This window comes from Pseudorasbora parva, chromosome 21 (genome assembly GCF_024679245.1).
Source record: "Pseudorasbora parva isolate DD20220531a chromosome 21, ASM2467924v1, whole genome shotgun sequence".
NCBI lineage: Eukaryota > Metazoa > Chordata > Actinopteri > Cypriniformes > Gobionidae > Pseudorasbora > Pseudorasbora parva.
The window spans coordinates 2,229,416-2,251,536 of NC_090192.1; the positions used below are offsets into that span (position 1 = coordinate 2,229,416).

Consider the following 22,121-nt stretch of genomic DNA (forward strand, 5'->3'; position numbering starts at 1 on the left):
TCTGTACAGTGACACACAGCAATGTTGTTTGTAATGTGAGGCGTTAAACATGAGTGTGTGGTGCGTTCTGAGAGGTGTTTTCAGAGGGGATGTGTGTGTGTGTGTGTGTGTGTGTGTGTGTGTGAGTCACTCAAAGAGAGGGTGACTCAGCTGTATTCTCATCAGGTATACCTGTACAGCTCCTATTTGACCGAGAAATACATGTCCTATTTATCTCAGATACAGTCACACTGTACATATATTTCTCTGCATTGCAGCGTTTCAATACAGTATCTCACACACACACACACACACACACACACACACACACACACACACACACACACACACACACACACACACACACACACACACACACACACACACACACACACGCAATTTTGTTACATGTGGGGACATTCCACAGACGTAATGGTTTTTATACTGTACAAGCCATATTTTCTATCCCCCTAGCACTGACCCTACCCCTAAACCTACCCGTCACACATGCACACATAAACACACACATAAACACACACACAAACACGCATGAGCTTACATACACACTGTCCTATTAAGGCGTTAATAATACGGCGACTCTCAGGAGAGGTTCTGGGATTGTTGCCCGTTCAGGCACTTTACAGGCCGGAGGAAAACAGCCTCTCACTCACTCACACACACACACACACACACACACACACACACACACACACACACACACACACACACACACACACACACACACACACACACACACACACACACACACACACACACACACACACACACACACACACACACACACACACACACCAGATGATTCAGGATGACACTTCTGTTTTCCTTACTTTCGATATGTGTGTGTGTGTGTGTGTGTGTGTGAGAAGGCATATTTTCTTGTTAAAAATCCCCAAAACTCCAACAAATCAGATGCACGAGCTTGTGTTATTTTTAGTGCTGTTAAATCGATTAATTGCATCTAACATAAATGTTTGTAAATATATAATAGGCTATATGTGTGTAATATAACACACACACACACACACACAAATATACTGTATGTTAGGTGCGATTAATCAATTTGACAGCACTAGTTATTTTAGTATCACTGATATACTGTTATCGTTAATATTTTGAATTAGATTAAATTAGATTTTTTGTTTTAGTTTATTTAGTTTTAGTAATTTTATTACTTTAACCATTATTTGGATTAATGTTTATTTTACTTTAAGCAATTCATTTTCTTGTAGTTTTAGTTAACAGACATTTAAATATGTATATGATATATTTATGTTAATTATATATATTTACTTATACTCACAATTAAATAAATTTATCTTAAATTAATTAATTATATATATTTATTTAAACACATTTAAATATTTTTATATTATATATATAATTAATATAAATATATAATGTAAAAATATTTAAATGTGTGTAACATTTATATATATATAATATATATATATATATATATATATATATATATATATATATATATATATATATATATAATATGTGTTAATTATATATATTTAGTTATACACACATTGAAGTATAATATATTGAAAACCAATTAATTTTAATTGTAATAATATATCACAATATTAAATTTTTTTCTGTATTTTTGATCAAATAAATGCAGGCTTGATGAGCAGAAGAAACTTCTTTCAAAAACATTACAAATAGTAATGTGTCCAAAAGTTTGGCCTGTACTGTGTATATATATATATATATATATATATATATATATATATATATATATATATATATATATATATATATATATATATATATATATATATATATATATATATATATATATATATATATATATATATATATATATATATATATATATATATATGCAATTTTACTAATTTTGTTGTGTGTCTGTCTTTTTTAGTTTTTTAAAAATATTATATTATTATATATATTATATTATTTTATAATAAATAATAAATAAATAATATAATATATTATATTAAAATATATATATTATTTATTTTAAAGCTGCTGTCTGTAACTTTTTTGTGTTCAAGATTTACAAAAATAATATAATGAGAATGTACAACATGAATCCATTTTCCAAACTGTGTTTTTGTCTTACCCTAAATCATTATGGTACACTTGTAATAAGCATTTATATTGGGACTATTTCAGGCCAGACTGGTAGGTACCGCAGCGGAGGAGCACAGTCCCTGCGTGATCCGCCATAGACATAAACAGAGAGAAGTAGATCCTGCTGCAATGTTCTTCTGCAAGACGCATGCAGTCCTTTTTATTAACCACTAGAGTAAAGTTACGGACTGCAACTTTAAATATTATGAAGTTATTTTAATAATTTAGCTTAAATTAAACAAAACAGAGAAATGTTGAAATAAACTAAGTTTAAGTTTTATATATATATTTTTTATTTCAATTCAAAATATTTTTTTTGTTTAAGTCGGTAATCGTCTTACTATTATTACACAGAACTAAACGGCCTGTCTCACTTTTGACAGACAGAGAGCATCATGGGAGGGTTTTCACAGAACTCGTTGTGAAATAGGATCCCCTAAAATAGAGAACATGGCAAGAAGCACGTTTACTATTTCTCACACTTAAAGGGTTAGTTCACCCAAAAATGAAATGTCTGTCATTAACTCCTCTCCCTAATGTCGTTCCACACCCGTAAGACCTCCGTTCATCTTCACACACAGTTTAAGATATTTTATATTTAGTCCGAGAGCGTATGCAAGTGTATGCACACTATACTGTCCATGTCCAGAAAGGGAATAAAAACATCATCACAGTAGTCCATATGAGACATCAGTGGGTTAATTAGAGTCTCTTGAAGCATCCAAAATACATTTGGGTCCAAAAATAACAAAAACTACGACTTTATTCAGCATTGGCTTCTCTTCCGCGTTACTCAAATAAAGAATCAATTCGGATTCGGATCGCGTGTCAAACTGATGAAAATCACGTGACATTGGCGAAATGAATCACGATTCAATTTGCTGATTCGCGACCATTTGATTCTTTATTTGAGGTTTGAAAACGAACCCGGAAGAGAAGACAATGCTAAATAAAGCCGTAGTATCGCTAAAGAACCACACATGGGCTTAACAGGTTCTGTATATGGTAACGGTGCTATATAGCACTTCAGTCGTCCCAAAGAGCCGCTGAAGAACCACTGAATCACCCAGATTTGGTGCTATACAGCACTTAAAATGGTTCCCCTGTATGATTACAAGCCAAAGAACCACTTCTAGTACTATATAGCAGCGTTTTTAGAGTGTACATTATGGAGCAAGCTGCCCTCGACTATCCGTAACGCACCGACTCTACAGGTGTTTAAATCCCAACTTAAAACTCACCTTTTTTCTCTGGGCAGTAAATAATGATCTCTCGCCTTTAAAGTGATCTTACACCTGCTCATGCTACATGACTAGTTGCTTTGTTCACTTTGATTGCGTAACTTCTTTGTTGTCTATCTGGAGTTGTTTGTTGTACACCTGCTTGTTTATTTGTTATCATGAAGAGGCTGATTGTTTTTGTACTACATTGTAAAGCGACCTTGGGTTCCTGAAAGGCGCCATAAAAAATAAAAATATTATTATTATTATTATTGAAAGTATTTGGCTGCTCCTCCAAATCACAGAGTTCAGGTGTTCAGTCTCTTCATGTCCACAGGTGTATAACTCCAGCTCTCGGCCTGCAGACGCTTCTACACACATTAGTGAAAGAATGGGTCGCTCTCAGGAGCTCAGTGAACTCAAGCGTGGTGCCGTGATAGGCTGACACCTGTGCAATAAGTCCATTTGCAATGCAAAGCGTGGGATGCAGTGGAGTAAAGCAGCCGCCACTGGACTCTAGAGCAGTGAGACGTGTTCTCTGAGCGACCAATCACGCTTCAGTCTGACAATCACATCGACGAGTCTGGGTTTGGCCGTCGCCAGGAGAACGGGACTTGTCTGACTGCATTGTGCCAAGTGTAAAGTTTGGTGGAGGAGGGATTATGGTGTGGGGTTATTTTTCAGGGGTTGGCCCCTTAGTTCCAGTTAAAGGAACTCTTAACGCTTCACCAAGACATTTTGGACAATTTCATGCTCTCAACTTGGTGGGAACAGTTTGTGGACGGCCCCTTCCTGTCCCAGCATGACTGCGCTCCAGTGCACAAAGCGTCGGTCCATAAAGACATGGATGAGGAGTTTGGTGTGGAGGAACTTGACTGGCCTAAGCTCAACCTGATAGAACAGTTAAAGAAGAGTCCTAGATACACAGAGTATGTCCTTTCTTTTAGATAGGAGGAAAAGCCCAGGAGGGTTGTCACCCAGAACCGGCCCGTCCAACAGAAGGTGGCAGATGCAATATTTGTTTGGGACAGACAAAAAGGCAAAAAATGTCTATAACTTTTCAAAGAATATGTGAAAATTGGATCCTAATGGTTATTTAAAGGCCCACTGAAGTGCTTTGAAACGCGCCGCATTATTCAATATGTTGACGTGATTTCCGCTGAAACGGCTCCAGCTGTTAGCAGCTCCTCCCCTTTTTTGAAACAGCCAATGGCGTTTCGTTAATACACACCATCAGTTTGACTAAAGCCTTTCTGTTCGGTAAAGGTAAAGCCAGTTTGCTCTAACGGTTTCTCCTTATAATCTCCTCTATATCGCCTTGAAATGCAGCATTGATTCTGTGCAGAATTCAAATGGGTTTGATAAGTTTGTTTCGTGTCTCTAAATTCTGGTGTGTGTGTGTGTGTGTGTGTGTACTGCTACAGTGCGTGAAACTAACGTCAAAGCAGACTTCATGACTTCAACTGAAAGCATATTTACACTGAATCGTTTCCTATCGCATTTATAGTGTGCTATGTGCCCATGTAGAAATTAATAAATGTGTGAACAACTGACCGATTTCGGAGCTTCAGCAGCGTAGGGGGCGGGGCTTTAGATGCTAGAGAGCATTTGATTGGACAGAAGAGTTGATGAGAAGGTGAAGTCTGTGATGATGTCATCAGAATCTGTAATTCGCTTTAACGGAAGTGAGAGACTGTAAGATTTTAATGCTTATATCTCCTAAATGCTAATTGTGTCGTTGTTTTAGAACACACCAGTGTTAACTTTAAGGTTAACATAGTCATAGCTCACTAAAAGCTAAAACACTTCAATTTTGATTTCAGTAGGCTGTTAATGATAAAGTGTTTATCGGGTAGGGTTAGGGTTAGGGGTGTGGAGGGATTTAAAGCTTTCTTCATTTTGATTGAATACAAGTGAATTGGACTTGACATGACTATTACATACACACACACACACATTGTTTTTGTGACATATGGGGACATTCCATAGGCACACACACACACACACACACACTGCCCCTAAACCTACCCATCACAGGAAACATTCTGCATTTTTACTTTCTCATAAAAACTCCTCCTGTGTGATTTATAAGCCTTTTGAAAAGTGGGGCCATGGGTAATGTCCTCATATTTCACCCTCTCCTGTAATACCTGTGTCATACCCATGGCATTATACACATTTGTGTCCTCATATGTCACAAAAACATGCCCCCACACACACACACATACACACACAGACATTTGTCTGGTTTACTATCGTAGTGGGGACTCTTCATATATATAATGGTACATATATATATACAAAACCGAATTTTCTATCCCCTTACACTGCCCCTAAACCTACCCATCACACACACACACACACACACACACACACACACACACACACACACACACACACACACACACACACACACACACACACACACACACACACACACACACACACACACACACACACACACACACACACATATATAGGGCGAACATCAAATCTTTCAGATATGTGGCATATACCCAGAATAACTGAACCTCACAGCTACACACACAGAGCGTGGCGATCTATATTGAGAAGGCTGGGGTTTCACAGACGCTGTTTGCAGTAAATGTAGCCGTTGACCCAGTGCTCTTACTCTCTGGTGGAGCACACGATTCATGCGTGGCACTTTTTTCACTCATTGAGTCACCAAGACCACGTTTATTACACTGGCATTAACACTTACAATCTGTGGATAGTTGCATAAACAGTCATCATGCTAAGACTGTGACTTAACAACTAGTCTGCAGTCAGTCAAAGGGTAATCAATCTTACGTTTCAGATTCAAATTAGATTCACATTGATTTGAAAATGCATCTGACCAGTGTTAGCGAGATAAATAACACGACTAACTTGTAAGACTAGCCTGAGCAGTTTGTGCAACCAGACACTGATCAGATGCAAATGTCACACACAATTTAATACACACTCAAGGCTCAATTAATGTAGGAGCTCAAATGAAATAAATAATACCAATAAGATTAGTTTGTCCAAATAACTTTTTTCTTTCATTGAACACAAAATAAGAAATGTATAGTGCATTATAAAAGTATCATAATGTTCTTTATAATGCATTAAATCTTTTCATATTGTAATCAAGTTAATGCTTCAGATTGCTTGTGTGGTTGTTTGCCGTGTGTTTAAACACATTATGCTTTAAAAGGAGTAACAATGAATAGATTAGTAGTATTATAACTGTAGTTACAATTATTCATGAGAAATGCATTATAAGGTGCATTACAATGCATAATAAATCCATTAAAATACTTCTGCATTATATATAAAGGCTTTAAGGAAAGTGTTACCGAAAGGGTGAATCATTTTCAGTCTGTACTAAAGTGGTGTGCATAATTCTGGATTAAAGCCTATTCACACTGACAACCATAACTATTAAATAGTGCTGTTAAGTTTGTGTTTACATACACCGATCAGACATAACATTATGACAGATGAGGTGAATAACACTGATGATCTCTTCATCACGGCTCCTGTTAGTGGGTGGGATATATTAGGCAGCAAGTGAACATTTCGTCCTCAGAGTTGATGTGTTAGAAGCAGGAGAAATGGGCAGTCGTAAGGATTTGAGCGAGTTTGGCCAGATTGTGACGGCTAGACGACTGGGTCAGAGCATCTCCAAAACTGCAGCTCTTGTGGGCTGTTCCCGGTCTGCAGTGGTCAGTATCTATCAAAAGTGCTCCAAGGAAGGACCAGTGGAGAACCGGCCACAGGGTCATGGGCGGCCAAGGCTCATTGATGCACGTGGGGAGCGAAGGCTGGCCCGTGGGGTCCGATCAAACAGACGAGCTACTGGAGCTCAAACTGCTCCAGAAGTTAATGCTGGTTCTGATAGAAAGCTGTCAGAATACACAGAGCAGCTCAGTTTGAGGCGTATGGGGCTGCATAGCCGCTGACCAGTCAGGGTGACCTCTGACCCCTGACCCCACCGAAAGCACCAACAGTGGCACGTGAGCATCAGAACTGGACCTTACTTTGACACGCTCCACCTACCTAAGCATTGCTGAGACCATGTTCAGCCTTTGATGGAAACGGTATTCTGGTGGCTGTGGCTCTTCCAGCAGGATAATGCTCCTGACACAAAGCACAAATGCTTCAGGAATGGTTTGAGGAGCACAACAACCAGTTTGAGGCGTCGACTCGGCCTCCAGATTCCCCAGATCTCAATCCAATCGAGCATCTGTGGGATGAGCTGAACAAACAAGTCTGATCGATGGTGGCCCCACCTTGCAACTTACAGGACTCAAAGGATCTGCTGCTAACATCTTGGTGCCAGATACCACAGCACACCTTCAGGGGTCTAGAGGAGTCCATGCCTCGACGGGTCAGGACCAACACAATATTAGGTCATAATGTTATGCCTGATCGGTGTATATACACATAATAATATTCTGATGTTGTGTTTTTATTGTTCATCAGCTGGAAAAAAAATATTGAAAGGGATCTTTTAATCTTCAGAAGACTATAAAGCTGCTCTATTTACTCTTTTATGATGCTTTTGTGTAACTTCAGTGTAATGGAAAAGAGCAATCGGCACATTCTTCAAAATGTCTATTTTTTATTTTTTATTTATTTGATTGGGACAGTGCATGTTAATGAACACATGCATGTAAACATACCGGACTGTAGCCAAGGGCTAATTTCCATCCGTAGTCCCACGGGCTAAGGTCACATAGCTCACAACAACAAAAGTTATCAAATGTCCTATAAACTACACTTACATAAGACTCAAAGATTAATTCGGCATCACAAATACATCCATATGCACATGACGAAATACAAAAGTTAAAACAAGACGCAACATACTCACTAATGTGTGCAACTTTGGTTTGCCCATAACCATTTTTTTAATTGGACAAACTATAAAACAAATGTCTCATTTTGGGTTGCACGGAAGAAAGAAAGTCATACAGATTTGGAACAATTAAATTATGCCGGTGAATAATAATTCGATCCCCAAACCTTTACGACCAAGTTTAACAAATCTGCTCATGTGTTTGTTTAATGAGTAACTTTATGAGCACACAAATCCCATCAGCAAGCCTTGAGGAAGGTGTGTAGCAGAGCCACGCCTCGATCTGCAGATAACCGGTCAAGTGGGTAAAAGACAACACAAAGTCCATTTCATTTGGTCACAAGCCTCTCTATCTCTCTCTCCTTCTCTCTATCTCTCTCTCCTTCTCTCTGTCTCTCTTCAATCGCCCCTCTTTCTCCTTCAAACAATCACTTCACTGTTTTATTCTACACAGACGCTCGTATGACACAGTTTCTCATGGATTGCATCACTTCAAGAAGTCAAAAAACCTGACTTTCAGTTTACGGTTGTGTTGTCACACTCCCCGGTTTGCCTCTAGGGTTTCCAGCTCAGCGTTTAGCAACACTCACACCTGAAGTGTGTCAAAAAGTTCCTCTGAGATTGTGACACAATTGTGTGAAGGGGAGTGTGTGTGCAAAGGGGGCGTGTGTGTGAGATGCGGCTGACTTTACAGACCTTTCTGTCGCCCTTTTCTTGTGGCTTCACTTGTGTTTAACATTTTAGCTGAGACTAACGGTGTAGTTAGTCAAAAAAAACTAAACAAAAAAACATCAAAATGCGTATTTTTCCGGTTAGCACTGTAAAGCTGCTTTACAATCTGTGTGTTATAAAAAAGAGTGCACAAACAACAAATGGCTCGTACTGAACCAAATCTGTGGACACTAATTCCTTCTGTGTGTATTTGTATGTTTTATAACTATAAGTTACATTAATTGTATTTTCTTGTCTTTTGTGATTTTATAATTGTGATTATTTTTAAGGTTGCCGATGAGAATTAGCACTTTTTAGCTAACTCGGGCATACATTATCATAATGTTGATTAATGTACATTGTCCTCTTTTAAATAAATAAACAAACAAATAAATTGTATAAAGCGCTGTATAAATAAAGGTGACTTAGTTATTATAGATAACTCTTTGTGGTTTTTTCTAGGTCGCTTTTAAAGCCTCTCAGACCTCAGAAATAACCACAAAGGGGAACAGAAACACACAGTCCTAATTTTTAACCAGTTGTTAAAGCGGTCTTTAGTATTTTGGCCTTCACTAACTGCACATGGAAACATTTCCATTTTATAATTTTGCAAATAATACGGATTTGTTACTTTTGAATGTAACCAAATAACATAAAAAAAGTATAACATCCGACTAAACATTTCAGGAAAAAAGTACACTATAAAAAGGGGAAATGGTCTGGTAATTTTCTGACAGTAATTTTACAGAAATTTCCGTTAACTCTTACACTCAGGGCCATTTTTTGGGATTTCCGCCTGGATTTGGCCGACCCAAATTGAAAAGCCTCCCATACACACATACAGTGGTCTGGGTTCAAAATATATTGGTGTCATTTTACAGGAAACCCTTTAAAGTTACATAAAACACTGCTAAAAGTCATAAACATGTAAGTATATATGTTGTGTAAGCTGCAATAACCCCCCCAAAAAGTAGGCGCTTTTTGATTTTTTTTCCCATAAATTAATTTTTGAAAGTGTGTAACTCAGGCCCTGTGTGCTCTAGGACCCTGCAGACACTTTGGGCTGCTTCCACTAAACTCCAGAAAATAGTGGAAAAAAGAAGTTTGTCTGTGTCATGATGTGCCAGATGTATTCAAATGAGTCTGAAGGGATGACCCCCCCCCCACACCTCCACCACCATATACAGTGATATAAATGCAATATTCCAGTGTCATTAAATTAATTATATATGCTGGAAGCAACCCAAACTGTCTGCAGGGTCCTAGAGCACACAGGGCCTGAGTTACACACTTTCAAAAATTAATTTATATAAAAAAAATACAAAAGCGCCTAATTTTTTGGGGGGGTTATAACAGCTTACACAACATATACTTACATGTTTATGACTTTTAGCAGTGTTTTATGTAACTGTAAAGGGTTTCCTGTAAAATGACACCAACATTTTGAACCCAGACCACTATATGTGTGTATGGGAGGCTTCTCAATTTGGGTCGGCCAAATCCAGGCGGAAATGGCACCAGAGTAATTCAGTGTAAATACATTACTTTGTGTAAAACAAATCCTAAAGTGAAGCATATCTCCAGAAAGAAGAGACTCTAAGCTTTCAAATGGTGCCACATATGAGGTCCGAGCTCCTCCACAGACATTTAAAATGGAAAGTATATACACGACGATGCCATTCCCGTCCCTGTATGGGGTCCTCGGAGTTTAAGAGGTTAAAACACAAACTAATGCAATGAGTAATTCAAAATACAGGTAAAACACCTGTCAAAAACCTATACAGAAAATTCCTTCATATTTATACAGTACATTGTGCTCTATTTTTATGGACTTTTTTAAAAGTGTAATGTTTTTTGTGCTAACCTTCGCTAAAATAGGGCCTGAGATGTTTAATGCTTGACAGCTTCAGTCAACCTTCATGAGGATAAATAAACAAGGAATGAAGTTTTAATTTTTGGGTGAACTATAATATTGTATATTATATATGATTGGGAGTTAGGACACAGGCAAGCCCTAAGGGAGCGCTGCAATATAGCGACATATTTATGATAAAATACATTCGAACCATACCTACTGTTATTATTAGTAGCTACTTGTTTTTTTTTAATTTAATTTTTTTTATAATAGCCCGTAATAATAAATACATTATACAAATATTTTAAAAATTGAATTAGGTGCCTCTCCTCCCTGTTTCCTCTCCATCTCTCTACATCTCTGCTGGTTGCATTGTTTGTAAAAAAAAATCTAACTATCATTGCGTGCATTTATAACGTCACATCACATGCCTGCACGTTGAACGCAATTTTTCTTCCATGAGGACGAATGACTGCAGCATTTGTATCATTGCACTGAATGGCCATTAGCTGTGAGAAGACAGTGTCGTGATCATCTGTCCGTCATCGGCTAAAGCCCGCCCTGATGATCTCATTGGTCAGTTTCTGTTGATCATCTGTCCATCATCGGCTAAAGCTCGCCCTGATGATCTCATTGGTCAGTTTCTGTTAATCATCTGTCCATCATCGGCTAAAGCCCGCCCTGATGATCTCATTGGTCCGTTTCTGTTGATCATCTGTCCGTGATCGGCTAAAGCTCGCCCTGATGATCTCATTGGTCAGTTTCTGTTGATCATCTGTCCATCATCGGCTAAAGCTCGCCCTGATGATCTCATTGGTCAGTTTCTGTTGATCATCTGTCCATCATCGGCTAAAGCCCGCCCTGATGATCTCATTGGTCCGTTTCTGTTGCTCATCTGTCCGTGATCGGCTAAAGCCCGCCCTGATGATCTCATTGGTCAGTTTCTGTTCAGGCATAATTGCTCCTCTATGGATCAAGTCCAGACCGAACCGCCTGAGCTCAGAAGTTTGACTGTGGGCGGGGCTGAGTTCAGTTATGGGCGGGGCTGCATTTGACTGTGGGTGGGGCTGAGTTCAGTTATGGGCGGGGCTGAGTTCGGCTGGTATCCAGGCTACTAATATGCACCTTTTAGGAGTAAAAAATTTACAAAGATGTCATTTTAAGGGTACTGCCCCAGCGAAAAGCTGTTGTACCCCTAAAGCTACAATCTTGACTCCATTTTTCTCTGCCTGAAGAAAAAGCCCGGTTTTGCTACACACTCCCTTCATCTAATTTTACTGTTATGTGTTGGTTGATTGTTTGTGTCATTCTATATTTATAAATTTTTTTTGTTATTTTTTCCCTTTTCCATTGTTGCACTTTGAGATTCTTCGAAATGAAAAGTGCATTATAAATAAAATCTATTATTATTATTATTATATTGGCATGCCGTTATTGAGCCTTTTTCTTTCCTTCTCTTCCTCAGAGCCGGATTGGGTGTCGGTGAATCTGGGTGTGTTTGTGTGCCAGGGATGCTCGCTCATCCACAGAAGTATTCCCAGCCTCAGCCAGGTCAAGTCCGTTCTGAACGACGCATTTGAAGATAAAGAAATAGAGGTGAGGCAAAGCAGATTTGGGCTGAAGGCTGTTTACTCAGAAACGCAGCTCTGTCTGATCTCCTGAACACCGCCCAAATCTGCAGTAATCTCAAGAGCCACAGAGATTGATTGGCTCTTTGCCTACATGAAAGACTGAGGATGAAAGCCATTAGTGCGCAACATGAGCCTGGCCATCCTTTGAGAGCTGATGTTTGAGATAATCCTAACACAGAGAACCATCAGACCGGTGAATAATCGAGAGGCGCACGAGCAAATGGTGCATTTCATTTACAAAACGCCTATTATAACAGTTCTGATGAATCAGGGTTGCTACCAATGCTTAGATCTGATTTCTGGATGATGAAATAGGCAAAAAAATCCATTACGTTGAAAATTTTATACTTACACTGCAAAATATGCTTTTCTTACTGAGTATTTTTGTCTTGTTTCTAGTAATATTTACTAGACAAGCAAAAGTAATTGTCTTGTTTTGGGGAAAATAACTCAAAATGAAGAGAGTTTTTGCTTAAAATAAGATAAATAATCTTGTTTTCTGTTTGAATTAAGATTATTTTTCTCACCCATTGGCAGATTATTTATCTTATTTTAAGCAAAAACTCACTTCATTTTGAGTTATTTTCCCCAAAACAAGACAATTACTTTTGCTTGTCTAGTAAAAGTTTCCTAATGTAAGAATTTTTTTAAATTTTGACTAGAAACAAGAAAAAATTACTCAGTAAGAAAAGCATTTTTGTGCAGTGTATAGGGTATCAAGATTCGCATGTTCTTCAGACTGGAAAATTCCAGCACATTGTGCTCTATTTTTACAGACTTTTTTTACAGTGTAATGCATTGCAATATTGCATTACTCCCTAAAAAGTAATTAGTTACATAACTTTTTTTGGACAGAAAAACATGTTTTTTGTTACTTTTTCTCATCTGGCTGAGGCTCGTCTTTAGCGGGTGTTTTTTAAAATCAGTGTTCATAAGTAACTCAACATGTATTAGTGATTTCCGGTTCTTGAACGAATCGTTCTTTTGAGCCGCTGTCAGGACGAATCCTGTCCGCCTGTGAAATCGTGTCCGCTGGTAGCGGTTTTAAATGCCTGATCAAAAGTTGTTATACATGGTTTTGGACACGCAATTGTTTAAAAATAAAGTTCATTGCCATACTAAGTACACACATACACACACAACACATTTATTTGAAATATGTAATTGATCGCTATAATGGGAGCAAAAACATGTTATAATAATAATAATAATACGTTTTATTTATATAGCGCCTTTCCCTTACTCAAAGTCGCTGTACACAAAATATACATATATAAAATATACATGCATACACAATATAGGACATAAACATACAAATATACAGAGGAGAAAAACAATTCTAAGCAGAGAAAGATTGGAAATATTGTAAGAAAAGATGAGATTTTAGTTGAGACTTGAAGGAGGATATAGTTACAGTAGAGAAAAGAGGAAGGAATTCCAGAGTTTCGGGGCCACAGCACTGAACGATCTTCCACCCATAGTACAGAGACGGAAACAAGGTACAGTGAGTAGTCTAGAGTCAGATGACCGAAGAGTACGCGGAGGACAATACCAGTGCAGAAGCTCAGATAAATAATGGGGAGCAAGTCCATGCAGACATTTAAATGTTAACAGGAGAATTTTGTATTGGATGCGGACAGAGACAGGTAGCCAATGAAGATTACAGAGCAAAGGGGTAATGTGGTCTGATCTTTTGACTTGGTGGATGACTCTGGCAGCAGAATTTTGTACATATTGTAGTCTAGCGATAGTTTTAGCGGGAAACCCAATAAGCAGTAAATTACAATAATCAATACGTGAGGTTATTAAAGCATTGATTAGTGTTCTGAATTATTTCGACTGATAAACTAAGTACCAATACAAAATCATGACATAGTAATGTACCTATAATGTAAATAATAATAGCAATATACAGAACAGGTGCACAAAATAAATAGATTATATACGAGATATGCTTGTATATATCTTATATACTTATATAAGCACGTATAGCTTCAGGTATATAGTACTAGTATATGAAACATATGCTTTGTAAGACATTAAAGACTATTTTAACACAATTTAAACAGCAAAAATCAAAACACGATTTTGTAAGAATTGTAATCAGGCTCTGAACAGATGACCTATTAAAATTTCTTTCAGCCAATAGAATCGCTCTGGGGGTCCTTGCGGACATAATTTCACAGGCGGACAGGATTTGTCATGACAGCGGTTCATTAATCGAACTGAATCGAACTTTAGGCCCCGTCCACATGGAGACGCGTTTAGCTGTATACATGTTGTACCGTATCAGCGTTTCGTTCACACGGATCCGGCGTTTTGGAAGCATGAATACGATATTTTTTCGGGTCCCAAAGCGGATAAATCTGAAAACGATCATCTTCCGTTTTCGTGTGTACAGCGAATCCGTATATTTTCTGAAACGGTGATGTCCACACACTACGTCCGGCACGGTGAAGAGTAAAGGGATACAGCTACAGGCTCTGGGCATGAGCACATCAATATCGCCTCATTTAATGACCGTATCTGCAGTACTGTAAGGGTATGTTTAGGGTCGGGGTAGGTGTAGGCGTTAATAAAACACATCTGTTAAGTAGCAAATGTATTTATTGTTATTTTACTGTGAGATTTTGCCTCACCTCCGACCACTGCTATACCCCTTCTAGCCACAACTCTTCTTCTCCGTTTTTAGTGTATTTCTGTGGCAGAATTACAGCGCCACACACTGGCCTGGCATGCAAACTACATCGTTTTTAGTTGGTTTCGGTAATCTCGAGTGGACGCAGATATTTCTTGAAACGAGGGGAAAAAAGATCGGATTGGGAAAGCTCTGGCTTCGTGTGGACGGGGCCTTAATTCCACGTTGATGACGCAAAAGCCCATGTAGCACGTCCAAATAAAAATAACCGGAAGCCGGTTATTTTTGTCGGTTTTGTCGGACACATGTCGGTTCGACCAGCTGTCGAAGTTTGCAGAGGTGATTTGCTGATGATTGATTTTTCAGTCCTGGAAATAAAGCTTATTGTTGTGTTTTCTCAAGTGTTGTCAGATAACGCATTGAGTTAGTGTTCAGTTGAGTTTGATTGTGCTGAAGCATTGTGTTATGCCTGATTAATGTAGGGGTTCGTTAACTCGGGTCTAGAAGAAGACAGAAATTAAATAAAAGACACGATAAGTTGATGCAATTCTCTGTGTCAGTGTAACCAAACATAACACTTGTTATGACTACTGTTATTAAATAACATTTTATTAAAACCTGCAAAAACATTTCTGTCGAGAGATGTAAATAGCCTACAGATTACTGTAGTTTATTGTGCATGCAGATTACATTTTAAGTTGTTAAGCGAAATGTATATGTTTATAAGACTGGTTTATTCTTTCTTTATAGGCTACTTTAGACATATCCACATTTATGCACGTTTAGGCTACTCAATAATGGTCAGTCGTTTCCGGCATAAAGGCTCAGTGAATGAAACTCTAACCGCAAACACTATTAACTAAGACAATAATCAGCACTCAAACAAATAACTTTATTCGATTGTTTCAATATTGACACACTCCTTTATTTGAATGTGTCACATGCCTGTCCTGTCTTGTGTGCACATGTGGGTTTTGTCATGTTTAGCATGTGCTCGTGTCATTGTCAGACCCCTCCCAATTGTTTTCTGATTAGTGTTTGATTTCTTCCCTTTATAAGCTCCTTGTGTTTGTCGGTCTTGGTCGGATCGTTGTATGTCTTGTCTTCGTCTCCCGGTTCCCTGTGTTGGTATGTCTTCAGTTTATGTATTTTCTAGCTTATGGTTTCCCTCCCTTGTGGGTTTTGTGTTTATGTTTTATTTTGTCATAATAAATTATAATTCTTGCTAAAAAAAAAACAAAAAACATACCAGAACAGAATCACGGGGAGGATGGGAGACGCAGACATTACACAAGGATCCAACCCAGACTGACAAACACAAGGAGCTTATAAAGGGAAGAAATCAAGAGGGAACAGGTGGGAGAAATCAACACTAATCAGATAACAAGGGGGAGGGATCAGACAATGACAGGAGCACTGCTAGACATGACAAAACCCACATGTGCACACAAGACAGGACAGGCATGTGACAGAATGTATCCTCCATGTAACAAGAGACTGAGAAATGCATAAAAAAGAAACAACAAAAAAGCATAGTGGCGTCTTTACCTCACTGTAATTATTTAGAAAAAAAAGTTACCTAGTTGCCTTAAAATTTTTAGTTAATACAATGAACATTTTTTGAGATTCGATTACCTTTATTAAAGGATTTTGTAAGCATATTGGGTAATTGTGTGTGTTTTATTTCTGATGACGCAGTGAAACATGCCATGATTTATCACATTTTTTATGTGGTTCAAATAATAAAATATTTTGAGTTTCTATTTATTAAACCAATTTCCTTCATTGTATCAACTCAAATTTTTAATTTCAATAAACTCAAAATTTTAAGGCAACCAGGTTACTTACTTTTTTAAGTTAAACCAACAAAAACCAACACATTTTTTTTTAAATGATGACGTCTTGAACCTACGATTCGGCATTTTGAACCGGTTCATTGAACCAAACTGTCCGAAAAAGAACCGGTTCGTGGAAATAAATCAGACTTTGTATCACTACAGGAAACGGGCTCTTTAATAACAAAACTCCCACCGAATACACATCAGACACGTATAATCATTGATAAAGACCGACAAACACTGAGAGAGAACTGAAGGCTTAAACGACGTAATTAAAGGAATATTTCACACTAACATGAAAATTCAGCCATCATTTACTCTACCTCAACTTGTTCCAAACCTGTATGAGTTTCTTTCTTCTGCTGAACACAAAAAGAAGATATTTTAAAGAATGTCAGTGAACACAGTTGATGAGCCACATTGACTTCCATAGTAGTAAAACAAAATACTATGGAAGTCAATGGGGCTCATCAACTGTGAATGACATTAATTAGACAGACTGGAGACTTGACCAAAAAACGCATTAGAAGCACGAGACATGTAACTATAACGTGTTAGTTGTGCTGTGTTACGCCTAGCACTGGTCAACAAATGAAACCTTATTGTGAAGGGTTTCCTACTGTGCCAGTAAACCATGCAATGCTTTCTCTCTCTGTAGTTTATCACCTCTATGGGGAATGAAGCAGCAAAGGCCAAATACGAACAGCAAGTTCCTCCATTTTACTACCGTCCCTCGCACACAGACTGCAGGTAGGACTCGCACGCCACATTAGGGTAAGAGCCTCAGTGCGCCTGGTCCCTGTTGAGTGCACTTACAGCCTTGCCACTTTAAAGGGATAGTTCACCCGAAAATGAAAATGACCCCAAGATTTACTCTCCCTGAAGTCATCCTATAGTGTGTATGACATTCTTCTTTCAGACAAATACAATTTGAGTTATATTAAACATGTCCTGGCTCCTCCAAGCTTTATAATGGCAGTGAATGGTTGTTTCGTTTTTGAAGTCCATAAACGTGCATCCATCCATCATAAAAGTGCATCTATCCATCATAAAAGTGCATCCATCCATCATAAAAGTGCATCCATCCTTCATAAAAGTGCATCTATCCATCATAAAAGTGCATCTATCCATCATAAAAGTGCATCCGTCCATCATAAAAGTGCATCCATCCATCATAAAAGTGCATCCATCCTTCATAAAAGTGCATCTATCCATCATAAAAGTGCATCTATCCATCATAAAAGTGCATCCGTCCATCATAAAAGTGCATCCATCCATCATAAAAGTGCATCTATCCATCATAAAAGTGCATCCATCCATCATAAAAGTGCATCCATCCTTCATAAAAGTGCATCTATCCATCATAAAAGTGCATCTATCATAAAAGTCCATCCATCATAAAAGTGCATCTATCCATCATAAAAGTGCATCCGTCCATCATAAAAGTGCATCCATCCATCATAAAAGTGCATCCGTCCATCATAAAAGTGCATCTATCCATCATAAAAGTGCATCCGTCCATCATAAAAGTGCATCCATCCATCATAAAAGTGCATCTATCCATCATAAAAGTGCATCCATCCATCATAAAAGTGCATCTATCCATCATAAAAGTGCATCCGTCCATCATTAAAGTGCATCTATCCATCATAAAAGTGCATCTATCTATCATAAAAGTGCATCCGTCCATCATAAAAGTGCATCCATCCATCATAAAAGTGCATCTATCCATCATAAAAGTGCATCCATCCATCATAAAAGTGCATCTATCCATCATAAAAGTGCATCTATCCATCATAAAAGTGCATCCATCCATCATAAAAGTGCATCCGTCCATCATAAAAGTGCATCCATCCATCATAAAAGTGCATCTATCCATCATAAAAGTGCATCCATCCATCATAAAAGTGCATCTATCCATCATAAAAGTGCATCTATCCATCATAAAAATGCATCCGTCCATCATAAAAGTGCATCCATCCATCATAAAAGTGCATCCGTCCATCATAAAAGTGCATCCATCCATCATAAAAGTGCATCTATCCATCATAAAAGTGCATCCGTCCATCATAAAAGTGCATCCATCCATCATAAAAGTGCATCTATCCATCATAAAAGTGCATCCATCCATCATAAAAGTGCATCTATCCATCATAAAAGTGCATCCATCCATCATAAAAGTGCATCTATCCATCATAAAAGTGCATCTATCCATCATAAAAGTGCATCCATCCATCATAAAAGTGCATCCGTCCATCATAAAAGTGCATCCATCCATCATAAAAGTGCATCTATCCATCATAAAAGTGCATCCATCCATCATAAAAGTGCATCTATCCATCATAAAAGTGCATCTATCCATCATAAAAGTGCATCCGTCCATCATTAAAGTGCATCTATCCATCATAAAAGTGCATCTATCTATCATAAAAGTGCATCCGTCCATCATAAAAGTGCATCTATCCATCATAAAAGTGCATCTATCCATCATAAAAGTGCATCCGTCCATCATAAAAATGCATCCGTCCATCATAAAAGTGCATCCATCCATCATAAAAGTGCATCCGTCCATCATAAAAGTGCATCCATCCATCATAAAAGTGCATCTATCCATCATAAAAGTGCATCCGTCCATCATAAAAGTGCATCCATCCATCATAAAAGTGCATCTATCCATCATAAAAGTGCATCTATCCATCATAAAAGTGCATCCGTCCATCATAAAAGTGCATCCATCCATCATAAAAGTGCATCCGTCCATCATAAAAGTGCATCCGTCCATCATAAAAGTGCATCCGTCCATCATAAAAGTGCATCCATCCATCATAAAAGTGCATCTATCCATCATAAAAGTGCATCCATCCATCATAAAAGTGCATCCATCCATCATAAAAGTGCATCCGTCCATCATAAAAGTGCATCCATCCATCATAAAAGTGCATCCGTCCATCATAAAAGTGCATCCATCCATCATAAAAGTGCATCTATCCATCATAAAAGTGCATCCGTCCATCATAAAAGTGCATCCATCCATCATAAAAGTGCATCTATCCATCATAAAAGTGCATCCGTCCATCATAAAAGTGCATCTATCCATCATAAAAGTGCATCTATCCATCATAAAAGTGCATCCGTCCATCATAAAAGTGCATCCATCCATCATAAATGTGCATCTATCCATCATAAAAGTGCATCCATCCATCATAAAAGTGCATCTATCCATCATAAAAGTGCATCCGTCCATCATAAAAGTGCATCTATCCATCATAAAAGTGCATCCGTCCATCATAAAAGTGCATCCGTCCATCATAAAAGTGCATCCATCCATCATAAAAGTGCATCCGTCCATCATAAAAGTGCATCCATCCATCATAAAAGTGCATCTATCCATCATAAAAGTGCATCCATCCATCATAAAAGTGCATCTATCCATCATAAAAGTGCATCTATCCATCATAAAAGTGCATCTATCCATCATAAAAGTGCATCCATCCATCATTAAAGTGCATCTATCCATCATAAAAGTGCATCCATCCATCATAAAAGTGCATCCATCCATCATAAAAGTGCATCTATCCATCATAAAAGTGCATCTATCCATCATAAAAGTGCATCTATCCATCATAAAAGTGCATCTATCCATCATAAAAGTGCATCTATCCATCATAAAAGTGCATCCATCCATCATAAAAGTGCATCCATCCATCATAAAAGTGCATCTATACATCATAAAAGTGCATCTGTCCATCATAAAAGTGCATCCATCCATCATAAAAGTGCATCCGTCCATCATAAAAGTGCATCCGTCCATCATAAAAGTGCATCCATCCATCATAAAAGTGCATCTGTCCATCATAAAAGTGCATCCGTCCATCATAAAAGTGCATCCATCCATCATAAAAGTGCATCCGTCCATCATAAAAGTGCATCCATCCATCATAAAAGTGCATCCATCCATCATTAAAGTGCATCTGTCCATCATAAAAGTGCATCTGTCCATCATAAAAGTGCATCCATCCATCATAAAAGTGCATCCATCCATCATTAAAGTGCATCCATCCATCATAAAAGTGCATCTGTCCATCATAAAAGTGCATCCATCCATCATAAAAGTGCATCCGTCCATCATAAAAGTGCATCCATCCATCATAAAAGTGCATCCATCCATCATTAAAGTGCATCTGTCCATCATAAAAGTGCATCTGTCCATCATAAAAGTGCATCTGTCCATCATAAAAGTGCATCTGTCCATCATAAAAGTGCATCTGTCCATCATAAAAGTGCATCTATCCATCATAAAAGTGCATCTATCCATCATAAAAGTGCATCTGTCCATCTATAGATTGTACTCGTCTGAAAGAAGAATGTCACACACACCTAGAATGACTCAAGGGCGAGTAAATCATGGGGTAGTTTCCTTCTTTGGGTGAACTATCCCTTTAAGGCTCTTGAGTTGTTTGTTTTCATGTGGTCATTCTCACATTGTGGTGGTTTCTGAACCGACACACACACACACACACACACACACACACACACACACACACACACACACACACACACAGAGGAGCCGTGTTTTCTCACATGTCATAGAGATATGTTTGCTTCCTTCCTGTTTGTGTGTCGGGCCTCACATTACGCCGCTCAGAAGTTCTGTTCACATGCAGTGATGTAGATTACAGCCTGATCATTTTCCTGTAGTGGCATATTTTAGTAATCATCATTAATAAATCATCATTACTCATCAAAATCATCATTAGTTTTTATTGGAAACTCATCCTGTGAGAACCGTTTTGAAGTTGGACATTGTCACCTTTGAAATTAGCGGCTCAGTCTTCAGCTTCAAATTTGAAACTACTCAGTTAGACACATAACTTTGATTTTAGATTTCAAATTATTTTATATTTTGTATATAGAATAAGTTAATATTTAGTTAAACTTTAGGTCTGTTTTCCAAAGCATTCATAAACTACAAGCATTAAAGTTCAGATTTATGCTCAAAAAAGAAAGTTAAGCAAAAAAACAAAAACAAAATGAGAGCTGAATAAAGACCGTATTCAAAGGCTGAACGTTCATTTCAGTCATCGTTTGACTGCTGTATAGGACGTTACGTGTTATCTTCTCTACACTGTAAACTGATTCGTTTTATTTACATGAAAATACTATTTCAGTCTGTCTACTTTTACTTCTGATTATTTCAGCGTTACTTGATGTTTCTTTGTAATTATTTGTGAAGTTTAGCAGTTTCTGATTTAAAACTGTCACAGTAGTAAGACATAATT

The 22,121-nt window shown here is 37.8% G+C and overlaps 1 protein-coding gene across 1 annotated transcript in view; it reads left to right on the forward strand.

Annotated features, from left to right (window-relative positions):
* LOC137056584 (arf-GAP with dual PH domain-containing protein 1) overlaps positions 1-22,121 on the forward strand; it is a 45,642-nt gene that overhangs the window by 1,815 nt on the left and 21,706 nt on the right. The window contains exons 2-3 of the mRNA XM_067430753.1: positions 12,201-12,331; positions 17,501-17,592. Of these exons, the coding sequence (XP_067286854.1) occupies positions 17,513-17,592 (80 nt within the window). The 5' untranslated portion in view covers positions 12,201-12,331; positions 17,501-17,512. The remainder of the gene's footprint in view (positions 1-12,200; positions 12,332-17,500; positions 17,593-22,121) is intronic.